We start from the raw sequence: 18,478 nt of genomic DNA, 5'->3' as shown, positions 1-18,478 counted from the left end.
TTTGCTTTGGTGAAATGTTTTCTGATTATTCTTGGATAGCCAGTCAAGGACCAAATCACAAATTTTATATATGGTAATTGTGTTACATGAATTATTTGTCAAATACTCAAAGCTATGGATCAGTGATGGCACCTGTTACTACTATCTGCTGTTGTTGTTGGTTCTTGCTATCTTCTTTTGGATTAGCCAGAATATGGATATAGAGTTCTGCTGAAAATGGTTCGAAGCTCATACAAACATTTTGGAACAAGTGACAAATATGATAACAAAATTTTTTATTAGGATGTTTTTTGTTTTAAGGTATGAGAATAAATTTTGTAAGAATCCTGATTCCTCTAAAAATGTGTCTTATATAAGGTTAAGAATTTATTGGTTAATACTGTATAAAATATTCACTAGTATGTTTGGTCTATAGATTTTTGGCGATGCCCATCAAGCATGGCAACAAGATCATCTGGCCTCCAAAATGCAAGGTAATAGATGTGTTCTTGGTATTATTCAGCCATCAAAGTCATAGCTATAGAGCCACGAGGTAATAAATGTCTTCTTGGATTGAATTGTTCGTATATTGCTAAAGAAAAATAATTAGCTGATATTAAGGTTTCCTTGTTTGGATGGATGATTCAGTGATCCACATGATTATCTTAGCTTGCAAGGAGCCTAACCATCATCCTTTTTAACAAAGCCCATAAAGATACAGTCTTTATAACTATTTTCCGTTTGTTATTATCTCTCCTAGGATGTTTTTGATTTGATTAACTTAGGTTAAATGGACGAGTAGAATAAGGAGAGTTAAAACTATCATTTCTAAATCAAATAGAGTAAATGAGTTAGGAGAAGAAAACATATTTATATTGGACCAACATTTTAAAAATACTTATTTTCTAGTCATGAATTTCTAGAGATTTATGCTTTTCTAAAAACTTACATATGCGAGAGTCTTCATAAAGTATTTGTCTCACGAACTTGAGTTCCTCTCACGAGCGTGTAATCATAAATGGGAAGGTTATGTGAAAATATCATGAATAACCATGTTAGACATGAGATAGACATGCATGGAGCGGAGAAGCGATCTCACCAGCATTAGTCTGCCCATCATGGATGATGAATCAACTCTCCAACCCTCCAGGTGCTTCTGGATACACTGCACCATATCAAGGCACTTTGTGTCCGCAGTCTCCTCCAGGTAATGGGGACACCCACCACGATCTTTCATGCTTCCTCATGCCAAGAAGCTGCCTTATGGCCTACTTCACCTGCAGCTTGGTCTTTGGACTAAAGCAGATGGTTGACTTGAGGAGGTTCATCTTCTGACCTGATGCTTTGCAGTAGTCCTCTAGAACACGTCTGAGAGTCATTGCGTCCCTCGTCCTGGCCATAAGGAGACAACCATCTGCAAAAAGGTGGAAGATCGATCGAGCCTCCAGGGTTGGAACATAGGCGTCCATCGCTCGGTCCTAGCATGTTGCCTATAAGGCTCAGGATAACACATCGACACAAATAATAAATAGGTAAGGGGATAAGGAACAACCTTGATGCAGCTCAATCGTGGAATGGAAGAACGGTGTAGGCATCCTATTAATTAGGATGGAGAAGGACGACTCTTGCACATAGCCTAGAACCCATCTAATCCAAGTCTTGTGAAAGGCAAAACTCTTGAGCGCAAACTCGAGAAAGTCCCAGCGAACTCTATTACAGGTTCTTACATATCTAGCTTTACTACCATGAAGCTCCGCCCACACGGGGCATGCTGCACATCTTATATCATCTTCTAGGCAATCAAAATATTATCAGTACTACAACTCCCCATAAAAGCTCTCTGTCTTGGCTGATAAGTCTGGGCAGCAATGGCTTCATCTTGCCCACCATAATCTTCGTCACTATCTTATATAGGGTAGTACAAAGACTAATTGGCCTGAAATAGCCGGGCTCATTCGCATTCTAGCGTTTCGGGATAAGAGTAATGTAGCTTGCTTTTCAGGCATCCGACATCGACGTTGTACTGAAGAAGAACTATAGAAAGCCATTAGGTCCCGGAGCCTTATCCTCTGCTGAGGTCTAAAGTGCACCCCGCACCTCACTCTCTAAGATCGGACCGATGAGACCCATGTTCTCCATCATTCCAACTCCAATATCCGATGGCGGAAAAGGGGTGACCATCTTCCAGTTGCTGCCCTTAGTCCACCTAGTTCTGAAGAAGTCGAACAGAATATGTCTTACCCTGCTCTCCTCCTCCACTCTTTGCTTAGTCTCATCCCTCAAAGACTTCCTCTTAAAGTAACTTCAATTAGTGTAAGTCCTGCGAGTTTTATGAGATTAAAGTGATTTAGGCCTTTCTTCCGCAATAAGAGACTTCTTTCTCCCTCTCTACTACATATTTTCCTGTATTTCCCTTGTCCTAATTTTCTTTATGCCTTGGACTCCCTTTTGTCACAAACTCATGGACCAAAAAGGTTTAAGTCCCGCTCGACCCCGTTATCCTTCAGATTAATAAAATTTGCAACGCACAATGAATTTGGCTATGATACAATTTTTCATGAATTCACAATCCAAAAGCTTAAAACAGTCGGAGGAGGATCGGTTCAGACTAACAAAATCTATGTAGCACTACTTTTATTCGTCCATACAGGGCTATAACATTTTCCACCCCTATAGCCACCATCCAAGTGATGTCATAAGCATAACCAAATGGATTTAAGGTCACTCTTTCTATTCTTCATATATACAAAAAGATACATGTATATGATTTTTATGTTATTCAAACATTTAATTCCATGAGTTCATAATTATTTTACAGCATGCACTCATGATTATGGTTCATAGCTATGGTTATTTAAAACCTTCAAAAATACCAAAAATTTTATCTATTTTATATAGTTGTCTTTTAGAATTTATAATATTTTAATAAGAAAAATATGGTGGTAATTACATTTTAATACAATAGCAACAAAGTTGTTTAAGCACGGACATAAATACATTTGTTATAACATTTTTTATAATATATTATTAAGTATTTTGGCCTTCCCTTAGGATGAATCTTTGATCCGCCCTGAGTCTTACAATTATATTCCTGAGACGCATTAGTGCACTTGTATAAGTGTTAACAAGATGCTTGAAAATCTTGGATATATATTTTTAACTCCAGATCCTAACGTGTGCGTGCATCTGAGGGCTTATCAAAAAAGCCAAAACAAAAGCTTCACAAACAAATGTATCTTCTTAAGTAACAAGTTCCATATGCATCTCCCTTTAACATCATCGCCAGTGAGGCTAGCAGAGCCAGTCAGCAGTCTGATTACCTTCTCTCTTAATATGAGTTGCTCTAAAATAGCTCGCCGTAGCTTTCCAACCATAGATATCATTCAACAGTGGGTTATTTTCAGACCTGTAAATAGAAGGATTAGATATCCAAGTGATTATCATAGCTGAGTCTCCCTCCAGCCATATTTCCTTTGCCCAGCAAACTACGACGGCATAGTATAGACCCAGCCATGCTGTTAAAAACCATGCTCAAAGAGCCAATTAGTTGGGTGCATTGCTTATCCAAAGATACGAGTGATGTCGACTACATGAATCAGTCTCACCATTGGATTCATGTCTCTTGTTAAGTTGGTTTCTTTAAACACCCATAATTATACTCGTACATCGATGGCTTTAGCCCACTTTAGCTTGCTCTTGGGCCTCGTAAAGGGCGTATTTTGCTACTGGAACATGGACAGGTGATTTCTCTATAATTCCATCCTACACAATTGGTTCGTTAATCATCCAATTCCACACCTTAGCTACGTTCCCTACAGTAAATTTAAAATATCCTACAGAACTTTGTGGACCTGCAGGCCTAAACGGATAATTCGGATTTGATTCGGGTTGAAACGGATTTTTGGATAAACGATCCAAAATTGACCCCAAAAAATGGGTCGGGTTAAATCCAAGTCGGATCACAATTTACTAAATCCAGATCTGATCCGAAAAATAGAATGGACCCAATTTTAGAATCCGACCCAGCCCCGCGGGTCCAAAATTTGGGTCGGGTTGGGCTTAAACGGGTCGGGTTGCGGGGCACCCCGATCCATTTGTAGTCTTACTCAAATAATATCCCAGGTGGCAGCAGGAGTAAAACAGAAATTATATTTGAAAAATAATTTGATAATTTTAATTTATCATCAGAAAGAGATACTACAGAGCTGTGGAACTTTCTCATTATCTGAATTCGGATCCGTATCCGGATCCGGATCCGAGATTAGAATATTCCTGTCCGAATCCAATCCGAAGCCGGATACGGAAGCCTTAAAAGGTTGGTAAGCGAACGCTTGAACCGGCGGGCGTGCTGACCACCGCATAGTTTGGGAATACAACATTGTCGGCTGTTGTCCCGCGGGACAGCATACAGATTCCCCTCTCTCCGAGAATAATAGGCACCCCGTTGCGGCTGTCTCTATCGATTGCCCGTTGATTCTTGAAGGCCTCCGCCTCCCCAATCGGCAGAGCTCCGGCGATCAAATCGCTCATCGTCCGCCGCGGATCCGATCCGAATCCGGTGATCAATCATGGTACTTATCAATCCTTTTGCCTGATTTTTGATAGAAGTTACGGACTTTTTATGGTTTGAGGCGTTAGAAAACCCTAACCGTCTAGGATCGATGAGCGCCAGGGTTTTCATCATTCAAAATTAGGAAATTTAGGTTTCTTGGCGTGATTTATCTGTTAATCGAAGTTTCCTCGAGAACTTTCGCTGATTATGATGTATATCCGTTGCAATTCTGTGATTCATGCTGTTTTTCTTTGATAGATCATTCGTTGTTTCTTGATGGCTATGGTTCCTAATTTCCTATAAAGAGTGGTATTATTATTTTTATTATTATCTGAAGTTCTTAATGAGATATGCTTTATGCTTATGTTATGAGGATTTCTTTTGGTGTTCCGATTTTATGTTGCTAAAATTTTATTGAAAACTTTTATGTTGGAATTGAGGTTTGCTAGCGATTTAAAGTGCTAATTGTCCGTGGGACAAGATCGGGATCCAGATTCATATCCCTCGGCCACTAGTGGAAAACCTTTCAAAGGATTTGGTCGTTGGATTTTTCTTTTTTCTTTTTTAAAGACAAGTTTGATTGTCAGAATCTATAAATATTGTCATGGTACCTTTCTGAAATATAATTTGTTTTCTAGTTACCTCTCTTCGGTTGCGTGATCCTTCTTGAATATCATGCGAGGATTTATCTTTTTTTTTTTTTTCTGGAATAATCTGATGTGCCCAACTTGTATTTCTTCTCTGTTTTCAGTCTTCCCTCGCAGCTGCCAGAGCAGATAATTTTTACTATCCACCAGAATGGACGCCAAAACAGGTATGTCTGTCGTTATGGAAGTTGGTAGCCTCCCTCTATTTGTTTTGGTGGGTGTTGTAACATATTTTGTAATATTTACCAGAAAGTTGGCTACTCAACATTGTTTTTCTGCATCTCACTTACAGGGTTCATTGAACAAGTTTCGTGGACAGCATCCCCTCAGGGAGAGAGCAAGAAAGATAGACCAGGGCATTCTAATCATAAGGTAAGATGTTTCGGAGTCACAAAAAAAAAAAAAGAAGAACTCAAGCATCATGTCTGATTGATGCTTCTTTTGTTTGCTAATTTTGTGAGCTAATGCTATGGTCAAACTCCTTGGGATGTTCTTTTTCAGATAATTACATTTTGGTCAAGGATCAATAGTACTGCCTCTTGTATATATATAGAAGCAGAATTATCATGCTTAACCTAAACAATGCACAAGACTTAAATGTAGTATGTTGATAATCTAATACCTCTTGAAATTACCTGTTTAATGGATGAAGATGTTAGATCTGTAGGGTCTTGATGTTTTGCAATCTACATCTGCATATGCAATAGATTTTAATGGAAGAATTGAAGAATGATGTTAGAGTTTTCTTAGATTTTTATAGATTCGGGAGAAAGGAAGTTATCAAATGAGAAGAGTAGGGAATGCTCCATGCAATAAATTTCATCTCGATAATTGTTATATATTTGATTCAGCCAACATCTTAGAGATGAATAAACAAGCAAAAAAAGGCAAGGGTAGTTTTGCACCCAAGAGGAATGATATTTGAGGACTGGAAATAATATGTATGTAAGGGCTTGGACTTGGATTTCTAGGGGTTTATAGGATTTAGGGGTGCCTAGTTTCAAGCTTGGAGAGCTAAATAAGCTTGGGGAGCTAAATAACTCTCAGAGCAGCAAATCAGCCCACTTCTACTGAGATCAAGGTCTATCCAATTTAAGTCTAGTTAAAGGACCTAATTATTTTTCAAATTTAAAAGCTCTACGGACAAATCATCAAGACATTCTGTATATAGAAAGACAATGCCGAAGAGATAACAATTTAAAATTATAAGGGAAAAAGACACACAAAAAGGAGTGATCAAAGAGTAAGTAGGACTCATGGGATGGAAATGACCTAGAAAGCATGGAAGTATGCTACAAGAAAAAGCTGAGAAAAAAGATGCAAGATGAAAAGCAAAATGAAAGTTTAGAGGAGGAATGTTATCATTAGATAGCTGAAACCCATGAGAACCTGCCATTTGGAAGGGTTCTTGCTCAGCCTTGTGTGCCGTGCTGGGAAAGAATGGTTCTCTGGATATTTATGTGTTCAAATCCAACACCCAAATGAAGATGGAGCAGCAAGAATGGAAGAGGAATAATTATCAGGGTATTTAGCCTCTGATCTCAATTAAACAAGCCAAAGTTTGCTTTTTGTACACTCCTAAGCAACTTTAATTGGTTTAAGCCCCTCATTACTTGAGTGAGACCAACCAAAATATAAAGGAAATGGTTCTAGATGCTGTGATATGATGTGGGAAAGGAATAGTAGGGGAAGAGGGAGGCTGTGAGTAAGAGAAGAGAGAGAAGTGAGAGAGAGGCATGGAAGGGGGGCATATGTTTGTGGGGATAGTGAAAATGATAGCTGGGGAGACCTTAGCTGCCACACCAGCAAACTTAAGTCTTTCTCTCTACAGTGCCTTTTTTTAACCTTCACAAATCTGCATACATATATGGACCACACAAATCTGCATGCATATATGTACAAACATACATACAATTGCATACGCATGTTCAGTTGGTCAAGATATGGATTGCGTAAATGCCTTGAAGCCTGTGCATTCCCAAGCATCCAGGTGACAACTTGTAACAACAGTCAAGCGAAAAGGGGTTTGAAACAATTTTATTGTGTTTGTATGGGGGGCTAGGAGAAATGATTTTGAGACATTACATTTTGAAGGACTTTGGATTGAGGAACTGTGGGGGAAGTAGACAAGTTGGTTTTCTCATTCATGGCATGAGGCTTGTTTACATCACTGATTCTGTTTCCTTACCGATGTATATCTTTTGTCCTTGCTGTATCTTGGATTTTCCCCAGATTCAATTTACTCACTTGTCATGGTGACATTGACTGATTCCTTGGACCTCAATGTGTTTTGCTAGGATAGTGGTTTTTTATATTTCATTGCATAGTCGTCAATTTATTTTACTTAGTTGTGGAGTTCCATTGCAAGAAGTTTATGTTATAGAAATAGGTGATTTTATGATTCTTCTATCCATGAAAACAGCCCTTTTTTAAAAAAATTAATATGGACGCTATCTTTGATTTGTTTTGATGTATATTTTATATTCAAAATAAAGGCATCAGTAGTTATTAAGGTTTTACGTTCTCAAATGTGGTATAAGGGTTAAAGATGCATCTTTTGCATGTACTGAATTTACCTGTTTTCCCTTGTTTATTTGAGAAGTTAAGCAGGATATACTTCTGGGTCATGATTCACTTTTAAAGTGAATGATGGATGATGTACTAATGAAGATGCAAGTTGAATTTGCATCTTTGACATGTTGACCTGGTTTTGCATAGTGAAACTTTAATAATTGACTCCTTTGTTTACAGTTCTTTATGCAAGTCTCATCAACATTTTCTCCATCTTCTAATCCCATATGCATCTGCTCAATTGTAATATTTTGTTTGTCAGATTCGAGATGCCTTTCAATGTCTGGTGTGGGGGATGCAATTCAATGATTGCCAAGGGTGTAAGGTTCAATGCTGAGAAAAAGCAAGTGGGAAACTATTATTCAACAAAGGTACCCTGCTTAACTACCAACAGATATCTATCAATCTTCCAAATATGCTAAACTATCCGAGTTGCAGACCCAGAAAACTTACCTTATCGCACTGTTCTACTTGGTTGGGTCAAATTGAGACCCTATTGAGGCTTTATAATTTTTTACAGTCAATGAATACTTAAACATATTGATTTTAGTACATATAACAAAACAAAAAGAATTCAAGTATGCCTTGCTGAAAAAACACAAAAAAACTAATATTTACACTAATGTATTTGTGCCATAATGAAATGCTCTAATTTACTACTCCTGTACAAGCCACTACCTCCAATCTTCATTTAGTTTGAGGGTGTGACTCGATGTTTTAACAAAATGCCATGCATTTTTCCTGACCAGTCAACTAGAATTTATTAAAATTGGCTCACCACTTTCAAGTTCAGCAGCTTGGCCCATTCCTACGGTATCTTCAGTTATAGATTTGCAGGAAACTAAGAATGAAAAATCAGAGTATCAGGACTTATTGAACTTTAAAAATGCTGCAATATAAATATCATTCTGGTTGGCAATTTTATTCGTGTTATTGTTTTCAATCTGTGTATGGAGCCTACCACTCTTATCTTTTGCCTACCTGACTGGCCTGCTTTTTTTTTTATTATTTTTTTTTATGTTACCACTAACCTGGTGCTTGACCTGCATATTCTCAAGATGGCCTTGGTTTTCATGGTGTTAGACCAGGAGGTTCAGTTATCCTACATGATAAAAATTATTCATCTCTCGTAGGGTAGCTTGGATACCCCTGTTACATTGGCCTATGAAATCATGCTTTCCTGTTTGACGATATATGCATCTTTTCTTTGTTATCTGTGAAATTTAGCTTCCTTACCAGGTGAGACATGCATAATTCCTTTGTTTTCTGGACAGTGTCAACTTTTCCTTGCTGGTGGTATAATGCATGAAATATATTTTATGATTAACTTGGATACCTAGCATTTAGCATGCATGGAAGTTGTGTTCTCTCATTGCATGATAGTGGTATATCATCTTTTTCATTCTTCAGTTTTGTACCTTTTCCTTCATGAGGAAGATTTTGTTGGGCCAAGGGTAGCAAATTATAATTAGAGTTTGTCCAAGGCACTATATTGCCTCGTTACTATTATGCAATTTGTTACTTCTATTTTCTTAGGTGAGTAGTTTGTAGATCATAGAGGAACGGGACAAATGCTAGGAATCTGCTTAGGTCAGGCATTGATTAAAAGATTGTAATAGATGCTTGCAGTCTTCAGTTTTTGCCCCAGTCTGCTCCATCTGCATTAATTCTTTAATTAAGAAGTAGCATGCAATTATGTTTTTCTGAAAAGCAAGTCACCAGCATTGACGGTATTCCTGGAACCTCTTTCACCTATTTTAACACATTTTTTTTTCACATTTTACTATTGTATTGTGTCCTCTAAATGGTGATGTGGTCTGGTAACTGTTGGCTTGTATCTTCTTGTTTGAACTGTCGTAGATGTATAATGTGGTGTCTGTGTTATCAGATATGGAGCTTTACCATGAAATCAGCATGCTGTAAGCATGAAATAGTCATCCAGACAGACCCAAAAAACTGTGAATATGTCATCATCAGTGGGGCTCAGCGCAAGACTGAGGATTTTGACATTGAGGATGCAGAGACATTTGCTCTTCCAGCAGATGAAGGTCAACAACTTATTTTCCCTTTTTAATGACATGAATAAGTTGTTCCTACACTTTCTTTCTTGCAGGTTTCTTTTTTATTTTTGTTTTTTCATTTATCCTGGATATGTTTCTCGCTAAAAAATATGTTGCAGAAAGAGGCAAGCTTGTTGATCCCTTCTACCGTCTCGAACATCAGGAAGAGGATCTGCGGAAGAAGAAAGAAGCTGAGCCATTGCTCGTCCGCCTTCAGAGAGTCTCAGACAGCAGGCATTCGGATGACTATAACCTTAACAGAGCTCTCCGAGCTCGTCTCAGAGTGAGCAATCTGATGAACTTATGCCCGAATTTCTTCTATCATAGTAGCATTCGGTTCTTGGATTCTTATTCTGTACTTTATTTATTCTTGTCCATTTTAGAGTCACAAGAAAAGGGTAGGTGAAGAAGAGGAACGTGCAAGAAAGCTTGGCCTTGGAATACGACTTCTTCCCCCATCAGAAGAAGATTTAGCAGGTGCAGCTGCTGTGAGATTCTCTTCAAAGTTTGAAAGGAACAGGAGGGAGAAGCGGGCAGCAATTAAGGCTTCCTCCATTTTTCCGGAGTCATCAAGCTCTGCATGGGGGAATAAACGTTTAGAACTTGAGTCAAAAAGGAGGAGAATAAAAGCGGCCGCCGCATCTGCTTTATTGACAGGTAGGGTCAAGCCATCATCACGGCAGCCCAGTCAAAGATCTGTGAGTGGACAAAATGGAATATCGGTGGCTTCAGTCCACCGCAGATAGTTTTATGGATGCAGTTCCAGTTTCAAGCAGCATGATATGATATAAGTTTGGAGATAGAGTGGCTTTGATTTGCAAAATGGTCCGAGAATCAGTGAGGAAGTTGGTTACAGATTCAAGCTGACCTACATCTTCAGTAAGCGGGGGCTGGAGATACAAGGGGTGGTATAAATGCTGAAATACTGTACCGTTCATTCTGGCAATTCCTAGTCAATTCCAAGGGGAGATGTACAGTTTGTAACCATGAATCGTCTACTAGGCTTTTGTGTTTATGGTTTAATTTTGATGCGTCATCTGGTTGTTTGGGAAGGAGAACTGTAACATTGTATGCAAATGGTGAGGAAGGTGATAATGTTCTGGACTTGTGTTTCTTTATTCTACTTTTCCTCTCTCTATTCTGAAGACTTGTATGGTCTGCTCCAACTTTCATGACTAGGAGGCAAGGCAATCTGTCAATTGCTGTTGAGGAAGCAACATCCATGATTTTATTTGCTTGTGTTATAAAAATTACACGTTTCCTGGACTATGAGGCGGCCATGCGGAAGATTTTAGATGAAGGTGTGCTGTAAGGCCACCCTTTTGTACATCATATACATAATAACGGGTGAAAAAAATAACGGCCACTGTAATGTATTATTTACCTTCGTAATGGTCTGTGTTAACATAAGTAACGACTTTTATTTTTTACTTGGGCCTTCAAACAAAATACTAGTTTGTTAAAAATTTATTTATTTATTTAATTAGATTTCTCTGTAGAAGCTCAAGGCATGATATTTTTTTTTATTGAATGTCTCATTATTGTCCATTATTTTTGTAGTAACATAATAATAATAATAATTGTTTTAATATTATTATTCAAGTATTAAAAACTTGGTATTGGTCATTAAGGCAAATAACAGTTATTATAAAAGTCATGGTGACCAAAATCATTTTTTATAGGGTCTGTCTTAACAATATAACACTCTATGCAACGTATTGGTTCTGATTTATTGGTGGACAAATGAAAGCTTTCTTTGGCGAACCAAGTTGCAACACTCCAAGGTGAATTCAACGTGGTTCTGAGTGTATATTCTCAACGGTGTTTAGGGTCAAAAAGGTCATGAGCCACATCTTGAAACATAATGACTGAAAGTGACGGCTCCACCGCGTAGAAATGTTCCTGCTGCTATTACCACTTAAAATTATGGTCTAAGGTTCCATTTGAGATTACTGTTGATAGTAAAATTTTTGGGAACAGGGCTTTTGCTACTAGAACTTTTAACAAAAAAATGGTTTATGTTAAGTAACTATAATTTTAAGGTGCCGTGCAAGTTATACATCTTTTTCGTAATTGAATTGAGGAAATATTTTTACTATAATAAAATGAATAAAAAATATTATACAATATTGTATAGTATGGTATAATATAATATAATATAATGTAATATTACAATATAATCTATTATTATTATAATATAATTTAATACAATTTTATATTCTATAGTATAATAATATAATATAATATAATATGTTCATGTATTATGACATATAAAAATATTATTACATAGTATAATATTATAATGTAACATAATATAATATAAGATAATATATTGCAATTTATTATTTTATAATATAATTTATTATTTCATAACATATTATGCATTCCAGTTTCCCTCACACCAATGATGAAACCAAGAAATTGGCCATATGATCAAGTGAGGAGCAAATATAATGAAGGTGCATAACGTGCACCAAATATTTGATATAGAGGAAGACCGCACTAAACAAACAAAAATTTTAGTTTGCTAATAACTTCCAATTATGCATTTCTATTACTTTTCCATAATATTTAGGGGTGTCAATTTATAATCCAACCTATCAACATGTCCCGTAAATGATCAGCTTTAAGTAGGTTTGGACTTGACATAAATAGATCTGAGTTATAGACAAGTCAATCTATCTAGACCTGTTTAACCTATTTTGATCTATTTAATAATTGAATCAGATCATAACATGACCTACTTAACTTGTTTAACCCATTTAAATTCATTTAATTAGTTAAAAATATCTTTAACCTGTTTAAACTGTTCAACCTATCTCAACCTCTGTTTGATAAATAGGTTATGCAGGATGGGTTGAGTTACCCATTTAATAAATAGGCCAAGCTCAGATCTAAATTTTTGAACTGTTTAATAAATAAGTTAGGTTTGAGTTAGTGGATCTTTAATTTGATTTGTATCCAATCCGATCTATATTTAACCCGACACGGTTTGATTGCCACCTCTAGTATTACTGCATCCACCTACCGATGTTTTTGAAAGAAAAAAATCAAGAACATGCATCAAGAAAAAGAACAAATGCCGGCCAATTTCTTCTTATTGTTCGATTAACCAGGAAGGCTACCCTGCTAATTCTATTTAAAGAGAAAGTAACCAAAGACATCAGTCCTGAATAAGATCCAACAGCTGGGATCGTAATGTGCGTTGCCAATTGATATCACCGTCATAGTCGATCGGCTTCTTGACCGCTAATTATCTTCGACCTAATATGTGCATCATGAAAGAAGGCAACACGCAGGGCAACCGAGGGGACGTTGACGACGTTTTTATTCTTGTTTTTGCTGTTCCTTCGTATACAAATAGAGCAACTCCACATATGTAACGCTGTCTTTCTTATGCAATTACAGAAACATTGCAGCTTCGATCCAAGTTCATTGATAATCTGCATAAAATATCTGATTTTATTTTACTTGCACTCGAACATGAGACGAATCAAGTACAAATGATCTCTGAATCAAAACCATCCTCATGGGACCACTTGAACACAATAAATGATCTTCCAAAGGTAACCTCGTGAATCAAGCAGCAGCCAGCTCCAACCAGTCTCCCATATGAGAGTGCGAGAGTATCCAGCCCAAGATCCCTCGACCCCCTTGTGGAGGTGGATGTGACCGAGCCCCGGCCATCTCTAAGACACAGAGACCATTATTTCCTCATTATTAGTAGAAGTCTCTCTCGAGGTTTGACGACCGAGTGCGCCCTCTCTTTCTTGAACGTCAAGGAAGACAGTCCCATTGGAAAAAGATCGCCCAATGCGGAGCTCTGCTCCCCTCCTCCGCATAAGAAGGGCCAGGAAAAACTTCACCCCAAATAAAGAAACCCAACAAATGGAGTCGCAAGTAAGCAAATCCACCTCCCATTTCAACACATCACTCCACTCCCATAATATTTCTTAATTATGTTGGCCCATTCAACTCAAGCTGGCAAAGTTCTAGACCCCTCGTCCCCTCTCACTTGGACCTCCCCACCCCATGAATCCCCCCTCAATCCACCACCCTTCTGCACCCCCTCCATGGCCATGAGAAGACCTCATCTCATTTCTCTTCTCCTTTGGCTCGTCCTCCTCTTGCTCTCGTTCCATGGGTGGAGCCACCTAAAGCCTCAGAGCACCGCCCCCTCGTCGGTGCCTCGCAAGGTGCCAGCTGCTAAGTTCGATTTCTCCGCATTCCACTACACTAGACGTTCTTCTCACCATCATCATCACAACCACCACCAGCATCAACATGGACCAGCACGGCATTCTACCGTCGTAGAGGTTAAACCGGGGCCGGATGGAGGTGACGAGATCGATCCGCGGTATGGCGTGGAGAAACGGAGAATCCCCTCGGGCCCGAATCCATTGCACCATTAGGTAATCTTCTCATAGCCATCATCTTGGCGGACGTGGAAGGTGCAGGAGAGGGAGATAGAGATAGCTCATAATGCTGTTGCTAAATCAGATTCTTTATAGGTGGAAGGAAGAAGCTCGATTCATCTCAATAATCTGTTGCGATGTGTATGTATCCTGGCTGAGTATTTTTATTTATATGATCAATGTATGTACTGTCAAAGTAATGTAGAATTCTATTCCGGTCTCGCCAAAGTTCCTATGTCTCAAGGAAAACAAAGAAGCAAAGGGGAAGAAACCAAAAGAAGGAGACTTTTTTCAAAAAAAGAGAGGATAATTAGGTATATCGTTTGTGATTTTAATATGTACCGGCTTGCTTTCTCGCATGGAGAAATGTGTCAAGTGGTCATTTATATTTTACGTTTCTTTTTTGTAGCCTGACAAATGAGTAACGGGGACGGCACGTTGTGGTACGATTCACCACTCAATCTTGAATTTAGCATGATAATAATGGTTGTGCGGAATACATGGTCCCATCGCGCTAGTTGTTGACTTCAAAGGGGGTCCACGAATTAGGCCACCAAAATCCATGTGTCGATTTTTTTCCTTATTCACGGCAGTTTTCTTGTCACTATTATGTCATTATAATTAGTATTAGTGGTTACAAAACTTTACAGAATGCATGTTGTGGATGTTGTTTTAGTTTCTCAGGATTAGATGGTATAATTATCCGTGTTTGAACGGGGGATTACATGGAGTGGTGGTGATGATGGCTTTTGGGTGGTTGACTTTGCAGCGTTGACTGTATAGCGGTGCCCATGGATGTCAACCACCTCGAACGTGGATGAGAAAAGCCAAAGGAATTCACCTGCCACCCGGCGGTTGCTGAATGGGATGTCTGGCCGGAACCGTGGCCGACTATAACATCACCACCGCTTGATGGTGTTTTTTTTGAACAATTAATGGCTTTAGATATGTACTATAAAGGAATGCTTTATGTATTTCTTGATCTACTTGATAGAAATAGCGTCAGATTAGATTCTAAATGCTTTCAATTGGGTGGGAACCGTTGACCAGACTCAGCCAAAAGTGGTTTAATTTGTTTATATTCTCCTTTGCACTGGCCATGTCTGAATATCTGTCAGAGGAAAACGATGGTAATTCACCAAGGCAATTTAAGTGTGACTAGGGCTGCAACTCAAGCAGGTTGCGTTAGGATGAGGGCAGAATCTAACCCAGTAAAACCTCTAAACCTCTTAACTTTAGTCCAATCCAATCCAGTTTCATATTGAGATTTTTTTAATTAACCTAATCCTACCTATCCCCATCTCAAATTCGGATTAGATCAGACTAGCTGGGTTGGATTGGATTGGATTAACGGGGTTAAGATAGGTTGTATTATTAATTGAAGCATATCAAGTTGAGTAGGAATTTTAAGATAGGAGAAAGATTTGGAACATTTTTCAGGGGATTGATATCTAGCTGAAGCCTCAATAAATAAATTTCAGCAGTTTGTCTAAACATCATTTAACAAGATTAAATATGTGTACAAACATATAAACAATCTATATAAACTACAAGTATAAAATATTTATTTATTTATATATCAGATTTGGTTGGATTAAGTTAGTTTAAGCCGAGTCGATCAGGTTAGAGTTAGAGTTAATCCTAATCGAATCCTAATTGAGGTCAGATTAGAACTTTTAAACCCAAGCCCAACCCAAATATATAAAACCTCAACCTAGCTCTACCTAATAAACAACTTGAAAGGGTGGATACAGGTCAAATCCAACCCAAGTTGAGCCCCTAGCTTGTAAATAGTCTCGCCAACATAAGGTTGGCGCAAGCAACCCTCGACTCATCGAAGGGATGGCAGTTTTTGCACATGAATCATCCACATGCAGTCAAGATCTTGCTAATACGGCTGCGAACGATCAAACCAGGAGCAACTTGAGCCCCATCCCCGTGGCATCTTAAATTTCACTATACAACTTTAATGATTCAAAAGAATGATTAGTTTATGAACGAGACTAACAGTATGCTTGTTTAACATTTCTCTCCTTAAGTATTTGTGCTAGAGGGGTTCTAATTTGAAACGCGGGTATGGGTTCCAGGGTTGTTCTCACAAGTATCTAAAAAAAAATATATTTTAAGTTTTAAATACAGCTCACCACCCTCGTTACGAATAAATATATATTTTGTTGTTAAAATATCTTGCTATGCATGACCCAGGGTTCCAACTTCCTAATCAATGATCTCTTTTCTTATTTTTTATGATAGAAATTATCTCATTTTGTTGGAAGATGTCAGAATATTTCTTGATGTCTCACTTCAGATTTCTCCTACAGACGATGACTAAACTGACAGTGTATAGATTTCTTGCTGCCAGTTTTTCTGAGACCATGTCAAGCCTCCAATGATGTGATATAACCTAAGGCTGAGAATGACCTTGGAAAGTAATGTTGGTAGGAGCTGATATCATATATATGATCGGTCAACAAGCTCCTTTCGACGGCTCAGCATGCCTCTTCTGAAGATGTGCAGAAAAATAATTTATTAATATATATTATATATAGTAAATTTATGAGGATATATATATATATATATATGTTATAAAAATATTCATGCGAAAAATCATAAAATCAAATGATATACCATTCTAATTTATATCAGTGACCCACCTTTAAATGCTAAGTATCAAGCTATGCATGAGTTTAATGTATATTTTACACCTTACATTGAGAATATTATAGAACTCACATTTGGGAAGGTATCAAACTGATTTTCACCAAGAAAAGCTCAATTTAACTATAAAATGTCCTATTTTGGTCAAGCTGGAGTTTGAATAACCCAAACACGTCATATTAAAAAGTAAATTAAAATGTTATATTAGACACTATAAAAAGACTAGAAGTTGGGTACACGGCTCACCACCTTCCCAAAGCAGCACAATGAGAGAGCCGAATGTATTAACATCTTAAAAAACTAATAAAAAAGGCCAAATATAAAATTCATAACAAATAAAAAAAAGGTCATTATCTTTTACTGAAACTAGTTTCACTATGAGGTACAGATTATGTCATGCCTTTGACTCGAGATCATGAGCTAGAGGTCACAACAATTGCTACATTTTTGTAGAAAACTCTTTCCACAAATATGCAAAGCATTCCATCATGATATCATAAACAAGCAGTAGAATAAATTTATAATCCATGGTCAAACTTCAATTTCAATAACTAGAATCCAATTTTAATGTCTCACAAAATTAATAATATTTAAAAGATTTTATGTCAAACTCTAATCAAATTCTTATCTAAAATAAATATGTAAAATTCGGCATCTAGTCACTCTCCCGAACATAATCCCTCCCAATCATAATCCGTGCCATCTCAGTTCTCAGAATCTAAAAGAAAATAAAGAATAATGAGCTTGTTACCCCAGTAAGTAATGAATACCATAACTAGATAATTCATATAATAACATAAGATACAATAGTAAAGCACAAATTACCATGCACCAATATAAAGACATAACTAATTCCGTTTCAAAATATGAATCTATTAAAATCCATATCTTTCGAATATTCATGTGTTTTCATAAATTCGATTCAAAACAAATTACATTAAACCTAACAATCTTTAACTATGGCTACATTTATATCCTATAGCTAGATCAGAAACAAAATCGCACTTATACCTTGTGAAGTAGGCTGAAATATTGCACTTATACTTTGCGGAGTGAGTCGAAATACTATACTTATATGCTGCGGAATGGGTCAGAATACCATATTTATACCATGTGGTGGGGCCAAAAGTAGAATAAGTAAGCTCAATAATAGTCAAAGTACCAAAGCATAGCTCCCAATTGGTAGGGTTTAGCATATAGTCAGGCTGAGAGTTCAAATCTCACATATATCAATATTTTTTTTACAAAATAATATATATATATATCATAATCTAATCAAAATACGCATAAACGATGTAAGATCGGTAAATAATACAAGAATAGTCCTAAAACTATTACTCCAAATTACATATCTATTTTTCATTCAAAATACCATCTTATAAAATTTATAAATTATATATAAATTGATTAACTTCTTTGATGTAAAAATAATATTATATAAATATAAAATCTAAAAAAGATAAATCATTTTTATCTTAGAAGCAAAACCAAATTATAGGTCCAAATAATTTCGATAATCTCTTTTAAGCGCTTAATTAAAATCTCAGCAAGAGTTTGTGATGAGGCGAAAGGGGTATGCAGTCTCTAAATAGACTC

The 18,478-nt window shown here is 37.2% G+C and overlaps 1 protein-coding gene across 1 annotated transcript; it reads left to right on the top strand.

The window, feature by feature from the left end:
* Positions 1 to 4,317: 4,317 nt before the first annotated feature.
* On the top strand, positions 4,318 to 10,932 carry LOC103700840 (uncharacterized). Its single transcript, XM_008782720.5, has 7 exons — positions 4,318 to 4,550; positions 5,283 to 5,345; positions 5,471 to 5,550; positions 8,012 to 8,120; positions 9,638 to 9,797; positions 9,929 to 10,092; positions 10,193 to 10,932. Exons 1-7 carry the CDS (start codon positions 4,548 to 4,550, stop codon positions 10,553 to 10,555), a joined length of 942 nt encoding a protein of 313 aa, XP_008780942.3. The 5' UTR covers positions 4,318 to 4,547; the 3' UTR covers positions 10,556 to 10,932.
* Positions 10,933 to 18,478: the final 7,546 nt, after the last annotated feature.

The sequence above is a fragment of the Phoenix dactylifera genome, chromosome 12 (assembly GCF_051530095.1).
Source record: "Phoenix dactylifera cultivar Ajwa chromosome 12, Ajwa_hap1_PhDact_Kaust_v1.1, whole genome shotgun sequence".
NCBI lineage: Eukaryota > Viridiplantae > Streptophyta > Magnoliopsida > Arecales > Arecaceae > Phoenix > Phoenix dactylifera.
The sequence above is the reverse complement of the archived record's forward strand: the minus strand, read 5'-3'. Positions and strand labels throughout refer to the sequence as shown.